The sequence below is a fragment of the Pollachius pollachius genome, assembly GCF_949987615.1.
Source record: "Pollachius pollachius genome assembly, chromosome: 12".
NCBI classification, from domain to species: Eukaryota; Metazoa; Chordata; class Actinopteri; order Gadiformes; family Gadidae; genus Pollachius; species Pollachius pollachius.
The window spans coordinates 19,469,934-19,491,664 of NC_136945.1; the positions used below are offsets into that span (position 1 = coordinate 19,469,934).

Below are 21,731 nucleotides of genomic sequence, written 5' to 3' on the forward strand. Positions count from 1 at the left end.
CATATATGTATGTGTATGTGTGTATTTGTGTGTATGTGTACATGTTTGTGTGTACGTGTGTGTACAGGTGTGTGTGTTCGTGTGTGTGTGTGTGTACCATTTTGTGACAGCCACCATTGTTTTTACGACAGGGATTTATGCGCTCACATGTGTCCCCGTCTCCCTGGAAACCACTTTTACACTTGCACTCACTCTGCGCACACCCACACACACACACACACACACACACACACACACACACACACACACACACAAACACAACCATTGTTTAAGCTTGATGGCCACAGGAAGTAGACATTGGCCGTTAGCCTTTAGCGAGGCCGTCATAAACAATGGTGCCCTAATGGACTAACGTTATGTTTGCCGTTAGCCTAGGGTAGATGCTAACCTCATTCTAGCCTCAGACTTGTTTTTGCCTGTCTTATCCTTACCCCAGCCTCATCCTATCCTCAAATCGATGCTAGCCTGAGCCTAGCCTAATCTTAGCATTATTTTATCCTTGACTCAGACATACCCTAGCCTTATCCTTATCTTATCCTAGCCGTAGCCTTTTCCTAGCCTCATCCTTACCCATAGCTATTGCCAGACCCTAGCCTAACCCTTATTCTGGCCATAGCCTCAGGCTATCTGTAGCCTTATCTTAGAGGTAGATGGTCTGACCTGCTCTGGTCCGATGTAGATGCAGTCGGCGTCAGGGCTACAGCCCCCCCTGCTGGCCAGCTCACAGTTATTGATCTCCACACACGCCAAACCATCACCGGACCAGCCCGTGTTACACACGCACGACACATTCGGCATGGACGCAAACACACACTGGGCCTGGGGGGAGAGAGACAGAGAGAGAGGTAGGGTCCGAAAGCCTAGTACTATTGCTAGCATCGCTAGCATCTGTAGTCCCTAGTACTATCGGTAGCATCGCTAGCATCTGTAGTCCCTAGTACTATCGGTAGCATCCCTAGCATCTGTAGTCCCTGGTACTATCGGTAGCATCGCTAGCATCTGTAGTCCTTGGTACTATCGGTAGCATCGCTAGCATCTGTAGTCCCTAGTACTATCAGTAGCATCGCTAGCATCTGTAGTCCTTGGTACTATCGGTAGCATCACTAGCATCTGTAGTCCCTAGTACTATCGGTAGCATCGCTAGCATCTGTAGTCCCTAGTACTATCGGTAGCATCGCTAGCATCTGTAGTCCCTAGTACTATCGGTAGCATTGCTAGCATCTGTAGTCCCTAGTACTATCAGTAGCATCGCTAGCATCTGTAGTCCCTAGTACTATCGGTAGTATCCAGTGTTGGGCAAGTTACTTTAAATTAGTAACTTAGTTACAGTTACTAGTTACTTGTTTCAAAAGTAACTCAGTTACTTTAAGTTATCGTTACTTTCAAGGTAACTAGTTACTAGGGAAAGTAACTTTTTTTTTTTCTAAATTATCTTATTGTGTTAATGTGGCAAAGGACCTCCCTAACTGGATAGCTAGGGAGGCTGCCAGTCCTCTGGCTTGCTTACACGTAAGTCCTATCCTACCACAAGTGCAATACGCCACCTAGTGACCTGAACGTGCCATAGCAGTGTAGTAGTGTGAGTGCAAATAAATGAAATATTTCCATTGTTTCCAACTGTTTCCAACCCTCTACAAATGCACACACATTATTTTGGGGTTGATGTGGCATAGTGTTCGACAAACCAACTGTAAAATGTGATCATTGTACCCAGTATCACTACGATGAAGCAGTGGATCAACAAAACACAACATACAGTATGTTTTGAAACTTTTGATAGGCAGCCATTTATTTATCGTATTTTTATCGTAGCCATTTAAACAGGTACAAAGTATAGTTTTGGCAGTGCAAAAATTAAACTGTGCCTCAGACCATTTAGCAACTGTAGGAATCAATAGTGCAAAACTGATACAATAGATGTTTTCAATGTAAACACAGTAAGGTTTATCCGTTCTTTGTAAATTAACCTTAACTCTAAACAGCTAAACTCCACCAACTGGAGACCTCATCATCAATAATGATGGGCAAACTTAAAAGTATTTTCAGCCTCACAAAGAGAAACTAAATAAATAAAAAGTACTTTCAGCCTCACAAACATAGTTAATGTTTAACAAAAATAATATTTCCTCCACTCTGGCCGTTTAGATAAATAAAACAACTGATTAAATAAATAATGGTGGATAAAGTGCTTTAGTAGTCTATGTTAGTATGTCTATGTCTATATCGGTCTTTGTCCATACATCTCCATCATTTGTTTAGCTGTGTCTGGGTTATAGACTGTGCAACAGGCTTTGTAAAATCAAGCTTTCGTTGTTTGGCTGGAGTGGCTTCTCCTTTAGTATCGGCGGAGCTGACGTTAGCAGTAGCATCACCTGTGTTACCTTCAGGGTCTTTTTCAACTAGCTTGGTAGATGCCTGTTGTTTCTGAAGATGTTTCATCAGATTAGAATTGCTAGTTTTTGATGTGGCTAGAGTTTTCGAACCTCCACAAAGATGACAGGTCACCAAAATATTCCTTATGTCTTTTACTGTCAGAAAGGAAAAATAATGTGCATATTTCCATGAGAGAAATACAACGCCTGGACCACCGTCTACTGCCGCTATTGTTTTAATTCATTTACTTGCGCGTCGCTGCGTCACGTGACTCACGGCCGCTTTCACGTCCACCACGGAAACTGTAGTCCTGGGTTATGCACGTGAAGTAACGAGTAACGAGCCTGTTTAAATCGCAGTAACGATAACGCGTTACTGATTTTGACAAAGTAATTAGTTACAGTGCTCGTTACCGCAAAAGTAACGTAGTTACTGTAACGCGTTACTTAATAACGCGTTAGTCCCAACACTGGTAGTATCGCTAGCATCTGTAGTCCCTAGTACTATCGGTAGCATTGCTAGCATCTGTAGTCCCTAATACTATCGGTAGTATCGCTAGCATCTGTAGTCCCTAGTACTATCGGTAGCATTGCTAGCATCTGTAGTCCCTAGTACTATCGGTAGCATCGCTAGCATCTGTAGTCCTGGAATGAATGATTAGCAGCGTGTTCTTACGTTAGCATCACAGCCTCCTCTGTTTCTCAGGCAGGGGTTAACCAGAGAGCAAGAGAGACCATCGCCCTCAAAGCCCTCCTTACACACACACCTAGAGAACACACTGCATTAGTAATACACACCTAGAGAACACACTGTATTAGTAATACACACCTACAGAACACACTGCATTAGTAATACACACCTAGAGAACACACTGTATTAGTAATGCACACCTAGAGAACACACTGTATTTAGCACTACACACCTAACAGTATTACAGTACTGTAGTACAATTATACAGCAGTAGTACAGTGTAGTAATAGTAGCAGTGTTGTACAGCAGTAGTACAGGGTAGTAGTAGTAGTGTTGTACAGCAGTAGTACAGGGTCGTAGTAGTGTTGTACAGCAGTAGTACAGGGTAGTAGTAGTAGTGTTGTACAGCAGTAGTACAGGGTAGTAGTAGTAGTGTTGTACAGCAGTAGTACAGGGTAGTAGTAGCAGTGTTGTACAGCAGTAGTACAGGGTAGTAGTAGTAGTAGTGTTGTACAGCAGTAGTACAGGGTAGTAGTAGTAGTGTTGTACAGCAGTAGTACAGGGTAGTAGTAGTAGTGTTGTACAGCAGTAGTACAGGGTAGTAGTAGTAGTGTTGTACAGCAATAGTACAGGGTAGTAGCAGTGTTGTACAGCAGCAGTACAGGGTAGTAGTAGTAGTGTTGTACAGCAGCAGTACAGGGTAGTAGTAGTAGTGTTGTACAGCAGTAGTACAGGGTAGTAGCAGTGTTGTACAGCAGTAGTACAGGGTAGTAGTAGTAGTAGCATTATACAGCAGTAGTACAGGGTAGTAGTAGTAGTAGTGTTGTACAGCAGTAATACAGGGTAGTAGTAGTAGTGTTGTACAGCAGTAGTACAGGGTAGTAGTAGTAGTGTTGTACAGCAGTAGTACAGGGTAGTAGCAGTGTTGTACAGCAGTAGTACAGGGTAGTAGTAGCATTATACAGCAGTAGTACAGGGTAGTAGCAGCGTTGTACAGCAGTAGTACTACGTACGTGGGGTCGGCTCCAGACAGCAGGCAGTAGGCGTTCATGTGGCAGTGTCTGTGGAGGCCGTCGGCGCTGCACACGGCCACGGTCCGGTCACACAGCGGGCCGGCGAAGCCCTCTGAGCACCCGGGGCGACAACCCCCCCCAGCGTCGGCCCGGTTATCACACACACCGTGCACGCACATACAGTCTGACGCACGCACGCACGGACGCACCACGCACACACACACACACACACACACACACACACACACACACACACACACACACACACACACACATCATGCACACGCATGCACACACACACACACACACACACACATTAGGTATCCAGGATGATACACTGCTTTTTTCCTCCTGTCTCTCTGCTTTCTGTCCGTCTGTCTGGCTGTCTCTCTCCTGTCTCTCTGTTTGTCTGTCAGTCTACTTCTGTATGTATCCTGTCTGTGTATCTCCTGTCTGTCTCTCCAATCTGTGTCTCTCCTGCATCTCTCCTGACTGTGTCTCTCCTGTGTGTGTCTCTCCTGTATCCCTCCAGTCTGTCTCTCTCCTGACTGTCTCCCCTGTCTGTGTATCTCCTGTCTGTCTCTCCAATCTGTGGTTCTCCTGCATCTCTCCTGTCTGTGTATCTCCTGTCTGTCTCTCCTGTCTGTATCTCTCCTGTGTCCCTCCGGTCGGTCTCTCTCCTGACTGTCTCTCCTGTCTGTGTATCTCCTGTGTGTGTCTCTCCTGTCTGTCTCTCCTGTATCCCTCCGGTCGGTCATTCTCCTGACTGTCTCTCCTGTCTGTGTATCTCCTGTCTGTCTCTCCTGTCTGTGTCTCCTGTATCCCTCCGGTCTGTCATTCTGCTGACTGTCTCTCCTGTCTGTGTATCTCCTGTCTGTCTCTCCTGTCTGTGTCTCTCCTGTATCCCTCCGGTCTGTCATTCTCCTGACTGTCTCTCCTGTCTGTGTATCTCCTGAAGTACCTTGGTCACAGCTGTCTCCATGTTTGTTTGGCTCTGAGCAGATGTGACAGGCCACGCCTTTGAACGCTGAGTGACAGCTGCATGCTCCATTGCCGTGGATACCTTCAGAGCACTGCGTACAGAGAAAATTGTTGCACATAGACCAGTTAACATAAAGACTAGATGACAAAGAGACTAGTTTACATATAAACCAGTTAACATAGAGACTTGTGGCATTATAGACTAGTGAACATAGTTAACATAAAGACAAGCTAACATGAACACTAGTTAAGAAAGAGACTAGTTGACATACAAACAAGTTAACATAGACACTAGTTAACAAAGACACTAATTAACAAAGAGACTAGTTAATATAACCACCATATAGATAAGTCAGCATTGAGACTAATAAGCTAGTTAGAAGAGAGGTTAGCAGACATGTAAGTTAGCAGATATGCTTGGTAGCGTAGAGGCTAACCCGTCCGCGGCCGTGGCATGGGGTCTGGAAGCCTCCGATGCAGGGTCTGCAGTCCGGACCATAGAACCCTGGACAGCACTCTGCTACCTGGAACACACACGCGCACACACACACACACACAGCGCACACACACACGCATGCGCGCACACACACACGTACACATACAGACACACACATGTACATGTACAGACGCACACACACACAAACACACACACATGTACACACACACACACACACGTACACATTGAGACACACACACATGTACACATACAGACACACACACACACGTACACATACTCACATGCACGTACCCATACACAGACACACACGCCCGCACACACACGCACGTGCGCACACAAACACACACATATAAGTATATAGAGACAGACACACACATTCACCCACACAGACACACACACACACACACACACAAACATACATATATATATATGTATATACAGTACTTAAATATATAGAGTAGAGACACAAACACACACACACACAAACACACCTACCTTTGTGGTGGAGTTGCAGAACTTAGCACAGCCGTTACTGAGTGTGAGAGATAACGCACCGTAGTTACACCCTGTCTGGTGAGAGGTCTGCAGAGAGACAGGCAGACAGACAGGGAGACAGGCAGGGAAACAGGCAGGTAGAAAGAGAAAAAGTGAGTTCATTCTCAAGATGAAGCGAGGGCATAAACTCTGCGACTCAGAACCTACGATAAGATAATATAACCTACTAGAACCTACTATAAGATAATATAACCTACCAGAACATACTAGAACATACTAGAACCTACTATATGATAATATAACCTACTAGAACATACTAGAACCTACTATAAGATAATATAACCTTCTAGAACCTACTATAAGATAATATAACCTACCAGAAAATACTAGAACATACTAGAACCTACTGTAAGATAATATAACCTACTAGAACATACTTGAACCTACTATAAGATAATATAACCTACTAGAACATACTAGAACCTACTATAAGATAATATAATCTATTAGAACATACTAGAACCTACTAGAACACACTAGAAGATAATAGAAGGTACTAGAACTAACAGGGGGGTAGGTAAAGAGTCTTGTACCAGTTCTGTGGTTCCGTTAGGACAGCGGGTCGCATGGAGGGAACTACAGTGAACACATGGACCCTGAAACACATACACACACAACCACACACACAGAACCACACTCGCGCACACACACACAAACACGCACACACACACACACACACACACACAAACATGCAACCACACACCCGCAACCACACACACACACATGCAAACACGCAAACACACACAAAAACACACAGTCACAGACACACAACCACACTCGCACAATCACACATACACAAGCACACACACACACACATCCACACTTGCATAAACACACACACACACACAAACACACACACAGACGCACACATATACACGCAAATACACACACGCGGACACACACACACACAGACGCACACATATACATGCACATATACACACACAGACGCACACCTCGCACACACAGACACACACATACACAGACACACACATAGTATTGTGAGCTTGTTTAAATGGATAGGCTGTTTGAACTTCCCGCTGCTGCAGTGACATCACCGTTGTCTCACCATGCTGATCCTGCTGCTGATGACATCACAGCGGTGTGGCAGTATGGGCAGGATGGAGGGCGGGAATAACAGGCCCTCTATTATATGCACTATCCCATTGGACGCTACGATGTTGGTGGTTACCAGAGGCACAGACTTCTCCCCCAGTAGGACTTTACTCTGACAGACACACAGACAGACAAACAGACAGGTTGCTCAGTTGAGAAAGAAAGGTTAGACAGACGGACAGATATAGTGATACAAACCGATAGGATGTCTTACGTCATTTCCGACGGTGATTGTGATGATCTGATTGGCCAGCGTCTCTATCTGGGGTAGGCTGGCCAACTCACCTGCACTCAGCTGGACAGACAGACAGAAAGGTCAGACAGGCAGACAAACAGACAGAAAGGAGACCGAGGGAGAGAGAGAGACGGGAGAAAGAGAGAGACAGAGAGACGCCTCACCGCTGCATGTGAATACATGTGGTGCTTCAGTAGCTCTTGGAGTTTATGTTTGGCCTGCAGACAGACAGATTAATGTTATTGACATCCTCATTAGCATATCACATTAGCATCAGAGGCTATGGGCATCATTATTAGCATAAAACATTGTCATCTGTGTATTAGCATCCTCATTAGCATATAACATAATCATCAGAGTCTATTAACATCGTCATTCGCATATCATCAGAGTCTATTAGCATCCTCATTAGCATATCACATTATCATCAGTGTATTATCAATATCCTTATCGTATCATCATTGTGTAGCATGATCATTATCAACAGAGTATATAATCATATCATCATTATTATCAGTGTATTATGATCATTATCAGAGTGAATTATCATCATTATCATCCGTGTATTATGGAGAGGGGGCGTGGTTACATCAGTGATCATGTACATGATGCTGCCGTCTCGCGCATTATCCACCGCCTGATTGGTCGGAAGGAAGACCGTCAGAGGACCAGGCCCCGACAACGGCAGAGTGGCCCCGCAGTTCTACACACACACAAACACACACACACACACACACACACACACACACACAAACACACACACAAACACACACACACACACACACGCACATACACACACGTACACACACATATACACACACACACACACACACACGTACACGTTTGGAGAAACACGTTACTGATGCTATAAAGAAAGAATGTTTGGTTACTGAAACATGAACGCTATGATGAATGGTTGATGGGAGGACGTGAGGTCATTGTGCAGAGGAAGTGAGGTCATACATCCACCAGAGACTGGAAGCGGTTGAACTTTTGGTCGAGCCTCAGAATCTCTCCGATGGTCTGGTCCGAAAACTGTGGAGATCAATATTATCATAATTATTATCATATTAGAATCATAGATATAGGCCAATGTAAACCAGATCTTTCATCATGATGTCATGATGATGTCATCATGATGTCATGACGATTTCATCAGCTATAGCACATGACTCATCACATGTTCATACAGGAAGTAGGACTCACCATCTGGTCGTGAGGAGAACCAGGAACGGGGCTGCCGATTGGCCGGTCGATGATATGGATGATCCCATTGGCCGCTGGCAGGTCGGCTTGGACGACAGTATAAACTCTGAGTGGATCCTCAGTCAGTATGAAACGCTACATACGGTCGGACAGACAGGTAGACAGACAGACAGGTAGACAGTCAAACAGTCAGACAGGGAGACAGACAGTCAGACAGGTAGACAGACAGGCAGACAGAAAGGCAGAGAAGGTACCTTTTTTCCTTTGAACCTGACTGTTTCTCCGAAGAAGAAGTTCACGTCCCGACCCTCCAGCTCCTCCAGGAGGTGCTGGCCCAGCATCAGATGTTTCATACACACCTCCTTCTGCCCCGCCTCCTGGACAACACACACACACACACACACACACACACACACACACACACAAACACACACACACACACACACACCATCACTACACCGCCTCCTGGGACAAAAAACTACTCACCAGCCTTAAAGACAAACAGACAGACAGGTGTGAACCTACATACCAACAGGTAGACAGACATAGAGGTGTCGACCTATAGACAGACAGATAGACAGACGGATAGACAGACAGACAGACAGATGTGGACCTACAGATGGACCTAGAGACAGACAGACAAGTGTGGACCTACAGATGGACCTACAGACAGACAGACAGGTGTGGACCTACAGACAGACAGACAGGTGTGGACCTACAGACAGACAGACAGACAGACAGAAAGACAGACAGACAGACAGGTGTGGACCTACAGACGGACCTACAGACAGACAGACAGGTGTGGACCTGCAGACAGACAGACAGACAGACGGACAGACAGACAGACAGACAGAAAGACAGACAGGTGTGGACCTACAGACAGACAGACAGACAGACGGACAGACAGACAGACAGAAAGACAGACAGACAGACGGACAGACGGACAGACAGAAAGACAGACAGACAGGTGTGGACCTACAGACGGGGGCGTGTCCATCAGGGGGATGAAGGCTGTGAAGGGGCCCTGCCGGCTCAGGGGCAGCTGGCAGCCTCCCTCTGCAACACAGCAGCACCACATGGTAGCACGCTAACGACAGAGCCCTGTGGAGGTACTCATTAGTTCGTTATACAAACCGCTAGTGAGTTGGTTAGTTATTCAGAGTTAGAGAAAAGCGATTTAGATAGCAGGTTGGTTATTTAGCTAGGTTACCCTCCCTGGCCCCTGCAGACCTTGGGGAGGCTAAAGGGCTCTGGCGCTGTCTGAAGCGTCAGCCAACATCCAGCCAGACCCACGATGGTAGGAGACCAGAGCACCATCAGCCCGGAGGAGGCCTCCGACACAAGCAGCGTTAGGGATTCTGCTCCGCAGGGGGGTGCGGATATCCTGTCCCGTGACAGGATGAGGAACCCCTGATCCGGTGGAGGATGCAGTGAGGGGAAGATATTCAAGGTTGGCTTGGGAACGCCAAGGGTTCCCCAGGAAGAGGCAGAGCGAGCGGCTTGGGAGGGACGCCCCAGTTACCCTAACCTTAACCCTAACCCTAGTTACAGGGACACGGACGCTTCATCAGTTAGCCGAACCCTAACCCTAACCCTAGTTACAGGGACACGGACGCTTCACCAGTTAGCCTAACCCTAACCCTAACCCTAGTTACAGGGACGCGGACGCTTCACCAGTTAGCCTAACCCTAACCCTAACCCTAGTTACAGGGACACGGACGCTTCACCAGTCAGCCTAACCCTAACCCTAGTTACAGGGACACGGACGCTTCACCAGTTACCCTAACCCTAACCCTAACCCTAGTTACAGGGACACGGACACTTCACCAGTTAGCCTAACCCTAACCCTAACCCTAGTTACAGGGACACGGACGCTTCACCAGTTACCCTAACCCTAACCCTAGTTACAGGGACACGGCCGCTTCACCAGCTACCCTAACCCTAACCCTAGTTACAGGGACACGGACGCTTCACCGGTTAGCCTAACCCTAACCCTAACCCTAGTTACAGGGACGCGGACGCTTCACCAGTTAGCCTAACCCTAACCCTAACCCTAGTTACAGGGACACGGACGCTTCACCAGTTACCCTAACCCTAACCCTAACCCTAGTTACAGGGACACGGACGCTTCACCAGTTAGCCTAACCCTAACCCTAACCCTAGTTACAGGGACACGGACGCTTCACCAGTTACCCTAACCCTAACCCTAACCCTAGTTACAGGGACACGGACGCTTCACCAGTTAGCCTAACCCTAACCCTAACCCTAGTTACAGGGACGCGGACGCTTCACCAGTTAGCCTAACCCTAACCCTAACCCTAGTTACAGGGACACGGACGCTTCACCAGTCAGCCTAACCCTAACCCTAGTTACAGGGACACGGACGCTTCACCAGTTACCCTAACCCTAACCCTAACCCTAGTTACAGGGACGCGGACGCTTCACCAGTTAGCCTAACCCTAACCCTAACCCTAGTTACAGGGACACGGACGCTTCACCAGTCAGCCTAACCCTAACCCTAGTTACAGGGACACGGACGCTTCACCAGTTACCCTAACCCTAACCCTAACCCTAGTTACAGGGACACGGACACTTCACCAGTTAGCCTAACCCTAACCCTAACCCTAGTTACAGGGACACGGACGCTTCATCAGTTAGCCTAACCCTAACCCTAACCCTAGTTACAGGGACACAGACGCTTCACCAGTTACCCTAACCCTAACCCTAGTTACAGAGACACGGACGCTTCACCAGTTAGCCTAATCCTAACCCTAACCCTAGTTACAGGGACACGGACGCTTCACCAGTCAGCCTAACCCTAACCCTAGTTACAGGGACACGGACGCTTCACCAGTTACCCTAACCCTAACCCTAACCCTAGTTACAGGGACACGGACGCTTCACCAGTTAGCCTAACCCTAACCCTAACCCTAGTTACAGGGACGCGGACGCTTCACCAGTTAGCCTAACCCTAACCCTAACCCTAGTTACAGGGACACGGACGCTTCACCAGTCAGCCTAACCCTAACCCTAGTTACAGGGACACGGACGCTTCACCAGTTACCCTAACCCTAACCCTAACCCTAGTTACAGGGACACGGACACTTCACCAGTTAGCCTAACCCTAACCCTAACCCTAGTTACAGGGACACGGACGCTTCACCAGTTACCCTAACCCTAACCCTAGTTACAGGGACACGGCCGCTTCACCAGTTACCCTAACCCTAACCCTAGTTACAGGGACACGGACGCTTCACCGGTTAGCCTAACCCTAACCCTAACCCTAGTTACAGGGACGCGGACGCTTCACCAGTTAGCCTAACCCTAACCCTAACCCTAGTTACAGGGACACGGACGCTTCACCAGTTACCCTAACCCTAACCCTAGTTACAGGGACACAGACGCTTCACCAGTTAGCCTAACCCTAACCCTAACCCTAGTTACAGGGACACGGACGCTTCACCAGTTAGCCTAACCCTAACCCTAACCCTAGTTATAGAAACATTGAGCTAGCTCGTAATTCCAGTCATTCCGGGATGAGTTGTTTGGTAAGTAAGCTGGTCAGTTGGCTGGTTGATTGGTTAGTATGGTAACGAGGGATTAGTTGGTTAGTTAGAATGAGTTAATCAGTTCGTAGTATTTAGTGTTAGTAAGCTTGAATAAGTATGATATGGTTAATAAGTTGGTGGGTTAGTCGGTTAGATGTTAGTTAGTTGGTTAGTTAGTTGGTAATTTAATTTTTAATTTGTTGGTTAGTTGGTTGATAACTAGTTCATGAATTGGTTTGCTGGTTAATTGTTAGTTGATGAATTGGTTGGATAGTTATTCATAAGTTTGTTACCTAATTGGTTAGTTGGTTGGTTAATTGGTTAGTTAGTTTGTTAGTTAGTTGTGCCCCTACCAAACAGGATGATGGTTCCAGAGAGCTTCCCTCTCTGATCTCCTTTCTGGTCTAGCTCCAGGACCCGCTCCATCAGATTACCATAGCAACGCCACCCGTCTCCGATCTGATCGGCAGCACACTCACACCTGGCGAGAGACGATGTCAGTGCATGCCTCATCAAACTGAACCCTGTGCTTACGTCTTTAATTTCTGTATTGAATTTTTGTTCTTTGTGTATTTAAACGTAAACGTTTACTCTGAATATCAATAAAGTTTGGATTGAACAGACATGGTTACCTTGGCATGCCGTCCTGCCCGGTCTTACAGAAGGCTGTGCTGTCACAGGTGTCCAATGAGCAGGCAGATTCCAGGATGCAGCCCGCCTTGGGGGAGGAGCCTAACGGGGCCATGCCTAGCATGCACTCACAACTGGACTAGAGGGAGAGAACAAGAGACAGAGAGAGAGAGAGGGAAACACACACACACACACACACACACGCACACACAGAACATGTGAATACTGTGGACTGTAGTACCATGTCCATACTGTAGCGTTGCGTTGCGATGTGGTTACCTTGTTCGGGCCTTCGAACACACAGACGGTCGAGTTCGGAGGGCAGTCTCCGTTGTTGACGGAGCAAGGGTTGATGGGTAGGCAGAGCTTCCCGTCGCCATGGTAACCCACCTTACAGACGCACTTCACCTTGGAGCCCACCTTGGAGCAGTCCGCGTCGGGGTGGCAGTCCCTGGCCGAGCACGAACCTGGTAACCAAGGTGACACAACGCACCTGGTTACCATGGCAACACACCACGGCAACACAACTAGTTACCACAGCGATGCAACACAACTAGTCACCACGGCAACGCACCACGAATAGCCACCCCCGGCAACACACCACAACTGGTTACCACGGCAACACACTACACCTGGTCACCACAGCAACACACCACAACTAGTTAACACAGCAACACACCACACCTGGTCACGACGGCAAAACAACACAACTAGTTACCACGGCGAGATTAGTAAAACGTTCCCAAACTGGTTGGCGGAGACCGTCAGAAACACAGGATTTTATTACGAGAGGTATCTGGGTAGTGGGAAGTCTCCTAGCAGGAAGGGGAGGGCATTGAGACAGGAAGTGAGGATTACTCATGCAGGTGTTGAGAGTGGCACTCTTCCTGTGTCCGGGCAGACAGACGCAGCCGGCCTGCTGTCCAGCGCCCCCACAGTACGAGAAGGAACTGCAGTTTCTGCATTGGTCACTGACTGGAAACACACACACACAGACACATACAGACATATACACACACAACCACAACACAGACACACACAAACACACACACAAACACACACACAGACTCACACACACAAACACACACAGGTAAATTAGTGGGCAGGTAGCTAGGTAAATACATAAGCATGTGAGGCCTAATGAGCTAGCAGCCTAGCTAACTAGCAGCCTGGCTAACTGGCAGCCTGGCTAACTGGCAGCCTGGCTAACTGGCAGCCTGGCTAACTGGCAGCCTTGCCAGCTGTATCTATCTGGGCATGGTTACCTTGGTTACAGCGAGGGCCACTGTAGGGAGGCTGACAGAGACACTCTCCGGTACCATCCGGACCCTTACTACACACTCCATTCACACAATCACACACTACACACACACACACACACACACACACACACACACACACACACACACACACACACACACACACACACACACAAACACACACAAGAGTCAGAGATCAGATTAATAAATCAGACATGTTGACAGCCAGACAGACGGGCAGGTACCTCTATCACAGTTGGGTCCATAAGCCAGCGGACTCTGACATTCATGACAGGCAAAACCAGAAAATCCTTCCTGAGAGAGATAGAGAGAGAGAGAGAGAGAGAGAGAGAGAGAGAGAGAGAGAGAGAGAGAGAGAGAGAGAGAGAGATGAGTTTATGCACATGGATGGCAGACAGACAGATGGCAGACCGAACGACAGACAAAGAGACAGCCAGACAGCCAGATAGGCAGAGAGACGGGATACTCACATCACACAGACAAGTTCCGTTGCCCTGCCTTCCATCCAGACATGCTCCATGGAAGTTACACTTCTTCCCTGACCAGCTGGGACATGCTACACACACACACACACACACACACACAGACACACACAGAGACACACACACACAGACACACACACACACACAAACACCGACACACACAGGTGTAAACCGTTGTTCCGTAAAGGGTTGGTTCTGTGTCGTCTTCAAACTGGGATCTGAGTGTCTGTGTGTTTGTGTGTGTGTGTGTGTGTGTGTGTGTGTGTGTGTGTGTGTGTCTGTCTGTGTGTGTGTGTGTGTGTGTGTGTCTGTCTGTGTGTGTGTGTCTGTGTGTGTGTGTCTGTGTGTGTGTGTCTGTGTGTGTGTGTGTGTGTGTGTGTGTGTGCATGTGTGTGTGTCTGTGTGTGTGTGTGTGTGTGTGTGTCTGTGTGTGTCTGTGTGTGTGTGTGTGTGTGTGAACCTACATAGACAGAGAGGACCCCAGTGTCCAGGGCAGCACTCTGATTGGACGACAGACTTGAAGCAGGTGCGACTACATCCTCTTAGCTCCGCCTCTCCTCTGCCAAGCTTCACCACGTACCTGAACACACCGGCCAATCACAACGCGTGCTGCATCTGCTGCGGCCAATCACATCCATGCTGTATCTGGTGCGCCCAATGACAACGCATGCTGTAGCTGGTGCGGCCAATCACAGCGCATGCTGCATCCGGAGCGGCCAATTACACTGAATGTTATATCCATGCTACATGTGTAGCGTGCGTGTTAGATATATAGACGTAGCACGCGTTGCGAAGGACGCGTCGCTGGGCGTGATGGTGTGTCTCTACCTGCAGGGGGCGCTGGTGGGAGCGGCGGGCAGGGGCGGGGAGGGGGTATAGCCGGGGGGGCAGCGGGCGGAGGCGGCGGCAGCACAGGAGGTGCAGGGGGTCTGGAAGTACACGGTCTGGGAGCGGCCACACCGAGACGCCACCTGCTGGACACACACACACACACACACGTCGATATGAACACACACACACACACACACGTTGATATGAACACACACACACACACACACGTTGATATGAACACACACACACACACACGTTGATATGAACACACACACACACACACGTTGATATGAACACACACACACACACACACGTCGATATGAACACACACACACACACACGTTGATATGGACACACACACACACACACACGTTGATATGAACACACATACACACGTTGATATGAACACACACACACACACACACACGTCGATATGAACACACACACACACACACGTTGATATGGACACACACACACACATGTTGATGTGAACACACACGCACACCTTGTCTGTGTTGATATGAACACACACACACACATTGATACGAACACACACATTGATATGAACACACACACACACACACACACACATTGATATGAACACACACACACACACACACACACATTGATATGAACACACACACACACACACACACACACACACGTTGATATGAACACACACACACACACACACGTTGATATGAACACACACACACACACACGTTGATTTGAACACAAACACACACACACACGTTGATATGAACACACACACACACACACACGTCGATATGAACACACAAACACACACGTTGATATGAACACACACACACACACACACGTCGATATGAACACACACACACACACACGTTGATATGGACACACACACACACACACACGTTGATATGAACACACACACACACACGTTGATATGAACACACACACACACACACACACGTCGATATGAACACACACACACACACACGTTGATATGGACACACACACACACATGTTGATGTGAACACACACGCACACCTTGTCTGTGTTGATATGAACACACACACACATTGATACGAACACACACATTGATATGAACACACACACACACACACACACATTGATATGAACACACACACACACACACACACACACGTTGATATGAACACACACACACACACACACGTTGATATGAACACACACACACATGTTGATATGAACACACACACACACACACGTTGATTTGAACACAAACACACACACACACGTTGATATGAACACACACACACACACACGTTGATATGAACACACACACACACACACGTTGATATGCACACACACACACACACATGTTGATGTGAACACACACGCACACGTTGTCTGTGTTGATATGAACACACACACACAGACACATTGATATGAACACACACACACACACATGTTGATACAAACACACACACATACACACACACACACAAGTTGATATGAACACAAATGTACTTGACAAATGTACTTATTGTAAGTCGCACACACACACGGTGATATGAACACACACACACACACACACACACACACACACACAGGTTGATATGAACACATAGACAAACACACATTTACATTAAGGGCGCTTTTATCAAAAGCGACTTACAATAAGTACATTTGTCAGAAGAAAGAGAAACAACAATATTTCGCTGTCTGCAAGGATGTTCATAGAAACAAGTGCCAAGCACTAACAATCACTAGGTTAACCCATTCCCCGTAAACAACCAAGATAGCCAGGATTAGATGCTACACAATGCAATTGCACTAGTACTATTTTTAAGTGCAAGGACGTACAACATACAATAATTGCGCACATTAAAGGGGACATATTATGAAAAGAAAAGTTTTCCTGGGATTAGGGGTGTTGTTTTGGGTCTCTGGTGCAATCAGAGCGTAGATACAACACGCATACAAAAATATTTTGAGTGAGATATGGATTTTGGAAAGTACCCCGCCTACAGTCACCAAACGAGCGAGTCAGTTTCAGTGCCCCCTCCTACATAAGAAGGGGGAACATTTGAATATTACCACCCCCTTCCCCACCCTCCTCCAATCAGAGCATAGATACGATTTTGTTGACCAGCGGACGAGCACTGGGCGGAGATGTTGGCGCATTTCAGAAGCAGGGAGATTCCATACAAAAATAGATGTCTAATCCGTCAGTTTGCCATGTGCCCGGCAGCTCAGCTCCGGGAGTACAAGCCCTTTCACCTCCAGGTCGCGGTTCAATCTGGACTTCAGATAGTCAAAGCCAAAGTTCCTTTCCCGAATTCTTCTGGACCATGGCCGCGATAACCTCCAGTACGAGTCTTTACTTGCTGTGGAAATACCAGAGATGTCAGACACAGACCTTATGATTCATCATCCGAGGCGCACATAGCTTTTGGCCGTGATATTAGATATTATATTATATAGATGCCTATATATTATATTATTATTATTATAATATTATATAATATTATATAGATAAAGAGCTCCGGGAGTCCGCAAACGGCAGCAATCACTTCTCCTCCATGCTGTGGTTCATTTTTGTGTGATTGGGCAGCAGCTTATTTGCATTAAAGCTACAGACAGCAGAAACAGCGCATTCTGAAGGGACTGAAACAGAGGGGAATAGCGGTAGGCGATAAAACAAACAGATTCAAAAACATGTTTTCTTGAACTCGTACACTATGTTTACTTGTTGGGAAAACACCATAATATGTCTCCTTAAAGTGCCAAGACGTACAACATACAATAAGTGCGTAAGAGGGGTGCGGGGGCTGGCTATGTAGAGTCCAGTTGAACTCTGAACAAGTGAGTCTTGAATCTTTTGCGGAAGCTGGTGAGCGACTCTGCGGTCCTGACATCGGCAGGGAGCTCGTTGCACCACTGCGGTGCCAAAACAGAGAAGAGCTGTGACTATGCTGATCGACCTTTGCTTGCTCTTAGCGATGGCGGTACCAGACGTCCAGCTGAGGTAGTTGAGCGGAGCGCTCAAGCTGGGCTGTGTGGTTTGACCAACGCTTGGAGGTAGGCAGGGGCAGTTCCATTGTAGTGCAGTACCATCCTCTTGGATCTGAGGCGAGCTACCACAGGGAGCCAGTGGAGGTCCCGGAAGAGGAGGGTCACATGGGAGAAATTTGGTAGGTTGAACACGAGGCGCGCTGCAGCGTTCCGGAGACGCCGCAAAGGTTTGATCAGGGAGGCAGGGAGCCCAGCCTAGTTGCAGTGGTTGAGGAGGGAGACGACGAGCGCTCGGACCAGGAGCTGAGCTGCCCCCCCCCCCCCCCCCCGAGGAAGGGCCGGATCCCGCCGATGTTGCAGAGGGCGGATCCGTAGGATCGAGCCCGCGCGGGGAAGATCGCGGTGCAGCACAACTGATTGTCCAGTTCCACACCAAGGTTTTTCACGGTTGGTGATGGAGATACTGGGATGTTCTCGACAGTGATCAGTTAGTCCATGTGAGGGCAATCTTTCTCTGGAATAAGGTGGAGCTCAGTGTTGTTGCGTCAGATGATGGGCAGTCGTCCAAGGGCTGGTGTCTGCGGCCAGACATTCTGAGATGTGTGGTGCAATCAGGGTGTTGTGAGAGGAGGGGTAAGCGGGGGGGATAAAAAATAATAATAGCCTATATATTATTTTAATAATATAGCCTTTTATATTATTATATAGTATTTATATATAATTCTTCATCATAAATTGTATTGATTTATTTATAAAACTTTTATTGTAAAAACTGCTTGTAAGCAGTTCAATATCCGAAAAAGCGTGGGAGAGGCTTTTATTAAGAAAACGTCTGACGCTCGCGTGACCGCGGTGAGGAACATGTGGTTGTTTCTCACCTTCGAATTGAGGAAAACATGACAAGTACAGATTCACTCTGAGTGATGAAAAACTGTCAGCTGTGCTGCGCATAGCCATATCAGGAATTACACCTGACTTCAGTGCACCTGTTCAAGCCCATCAGAGACATAGCTCCTCCCACTGAGTACTTTTTTCTATGTGTGGGTTGTTGGTCAGTCCTGTCTTTGTGTCTACCTGTAGTTTTTCAGAGTGAATTTGACTGTTTGTTTTGAGTTGTGTACTGTTTATAACACCTGAGTTGTGTACAGAGACAGGTACCACCTCAGCTTTTTGCTCGAGTTCCTCAGAGCTGAGCTGGAAGGGGAGTTTGTGTGTGTGTGTGTGTGTGTGTGCGTGTGTGTGTGTGTGTGTGTGTGTGTGTGTGTGTGTGTACCTGCTGTTTTGAAGCTCCTACACACAGTAGTACCAGCAGAATGATGGAGTTCTCTCCCGCCGTATTGAAGAACACCATCCTGACAACCCTGCGTCAAACATCACACCAACATTACACCGACATCATCGCAACATAACACCAACATCAAACTAACATCGCCTTAAGTTCAAACTGATTTCACATGTACTTCACACTAACTACACACCAACATCCCACTAACTTCAAGCTAACTTCACGCTTACTTCAAACCATCATCACACTAACTTCACATTAACTTCACGCTTACTTCAAACTAACATCATACTAACTTAACATTAACTTCACGCTTACTTCAAACCAACATCATACTAACTTAACATTAACATCACACCAACCTCACGCTAACTTTACATTAACATCATAACAACATCCCACACTCTTCCCGCTCACTTCACATTAACCTCCCTCCAACATCAAACTAATTCTTCATATTAATTAATTAATCAATAACATGTCACCACCATCACACTAAATTCTACAACCTTACTACATATACAACATGGGTGTATAGGGCTGCTGCATAACTGACACACGTCCATCCTGTATAGTCTGTGATGCTGCATCACAGACTATACAGGATGGACTTCTGTCAATCTCTCTTGCTATGGTATTTCATAATAACCACACTTTTTTAAAATGTTAGAGGTAAGTGATATAGTTATAGTTAACTGTTTCCTGGAGATTAAAATGTCTATCAGTAGTAAATGAACAATGTTATTACTATGTAATATATAAACGAGGAGTAAACTAGCGATGTAATATATCAGTAGTAAACTAAAAATATTACTACTATATCATATATTTATATATCAGTAGTAGACTAACGATGTTACTACTATATAACATTTATATCAGTAGTAAACAAACAATGTTACTTCTATATAATATATACAGTACATAGTAGTAAATTAACGATTCAAATACAGACTTTATAACATATATATCAATAGTAAACCAATTATGTAACTACAATACAGCATATACTACTATTCAATATTGTAAATATATACCTTATATCTAAAATATATATTTACCTCTATATTAGAAGGAAATATATATTAACAATATATTACATATGAGTAGTAAACTAAGCATGTACTACTATATAACTATACTATATAAAGGTATTGTATATACTTTTATTATATAATACTACATACTATGTATACGATGCATACTGTATATAAAAACTAACCAGACGACAGCAGACCAGTCCAGGAAGCACCTCCTTCAGCACCTCCCCTCTCCTCTTCTGAGACGGGAACGACTGAACACACACACCTCCCTCTGCCTTCAGCACCTCCCCTCTCCTTCAGCACCTCCCCTCTCCTTCAGCACCTCCCCTCTCCTCTTCTGAGACTGGTACGACTGAACACACACCTCCCTCTGCCTTCAGCACCTCCCCTCTGCCTTTGCACCTCCTTCAGCACCTCCCCTCTGCCTTAGCACCTCCCCTCTCCTTCAGCACCTCCCCTCTCCTTCAGCACCTCCCCTCTCCTCTTCTGAGACTGGTACGACTGAACACACACACCTCCCCTCTCCATTAGCACCTCCTTCAGCACCTCCCCTCTCCATTAGCACCTCCTTCAGCAACTCCCCTCTCCATTAGCACCTCCTTTAGCACCTCCCCTCTCCATTAGCACCTCCTTTAGCACCTCCCCTCTCTATAAGCACCTCCTTCAGCACCTCCCCTCTCCTCTAACACCTCCCCTAGCACCTCCTCTTTCCATTTGCGCCTCCACGAGCAGCACCTCCTCTCCTCTAGTACCTCCTCGAGCACCTCCCTTTAAAGAAAGACAGAAAGACAGACAGACAGACAGACAGACAGACAGACAGACAGACAGACAGAGTCTTGCTACAACTCTGCCTCTCGCAAGGTCGTCAAAAAGTCAAAGAGAGAGACAGAGAGACAGAGTGATAAAGAGAGAGAGAGAGAGAGAGCGAGAGGAGTATGAGGGAGGTAAAGGAGTAGAGAGGGAGAGTGGGGGAGACAGAGAGAGAGAGGTATGAGAGACATAAAGGAAAAGAGAGAGACAGAGAGAC

The 21,731-nt window shown here is 46.8% G+C and overlaps 1 protein-coding gene across 3 annotated transcripts in view; it reads right to left on the reverse strand.

Annotated features, from left to right (window-relative positions):
- The window catches only part of stab1 (stabilin 1), a 62,874-nt gene extending 41,750 nt beyond the window's left edge, over positions 1-21,124 (reverse strand). The window contains exons 1-27 of one of the 3 annotated variants that reach the window (XM_079747761.1): positions 20,884-21,124; positions 19,650-19,737; positions 15,392-15,534; positions 15,028-15,143; positions 14,552-14,637; positions 14,306-14,375; positions 14,067-14,162; positions 13,660-13,776; positions 13,081-13,268; positions 12,804-12,940; positions 12,525-12,652; positions 9,603-9,679; positions 8,878-9,000; positions 8,624-8,758; positions 8,381-8,452; positions 8,007-8,120; positions 7,582-7,635; positions 7,397-7,477; positions 7,136-7,294; positions 6,603-6,665; positions 6,006-6,096; positions 5,495-5,577; positions 5,038-5,149; positions 4,077-4,260; positions 3,049-3,139; positions 661-819; positions 98-193 (exon numbers count right to left, since the gene is read on the reverse strand). In XM_079747761.1, the coding sequence (XP_079603887.1) occupies positions 98-193; positions 661-819; positions 3,049-3,139; positions 4,077-4,260; positions 5,038-5,149; positions 5,495-5,577; positions 6,006-6,096; positions 6,603-6,665; positions 7,136-7,294; positions 7,397-7,477; positions 7,582-7,635; positions 8,007-8,120; positions 8,381-8,452; positions 8,624-8,758; positions 8,878-9,000; positions 9,603-9,679; positions 12,525-12,652; positions 12,804-12,940; positions 13,081-13,268; positions 13,660-13,776; positions 14,067-14,162; positions 14,306-14,375; positions 14,552-14,637; positions 15,028-15,143; positions 15,392-15,534; positions 19,650-19,727 (2,853 nt within the window). In that variant the 5' untranslated portion in view covers positions 19,728-19,737; positions 20,884-21,124. Of the gene's footprint in view, positions 1-97; positions 194-660; positions 820-3,048; positions 3,140-4,076; positions 4,261-5,037; positions 5,150-5,494; positions 5,578-6,005; positions 6,097-6,602; positions 6,666-7,135; positions 7,295-7,396; positions 7,478-7,581; positions 7,636-8,006; positions 8,121-8,380; positions 8,453-8,623; positions 8,759-8,877; positions 9,001-9,602; positions 9,680-12,524; positions 12,653-12,803; positions 12,941-13,080; positions 13,269-13,659; positions 13,777-14,066; positions 14,163-14,305; positions 14,376-14,551; positions 14,638-15,027; positions 15,144-15,391; positions 15,538-19,649; positions 19,738-20,883 lie in introns of all 3 variants that reach the window. The other 2 variants (XM_079747762.1, XM_079747760.1) reach the window with 2 other exon arrangements.
- Positions 21,125-21,731: the final 607 nt, after the last annotated feature.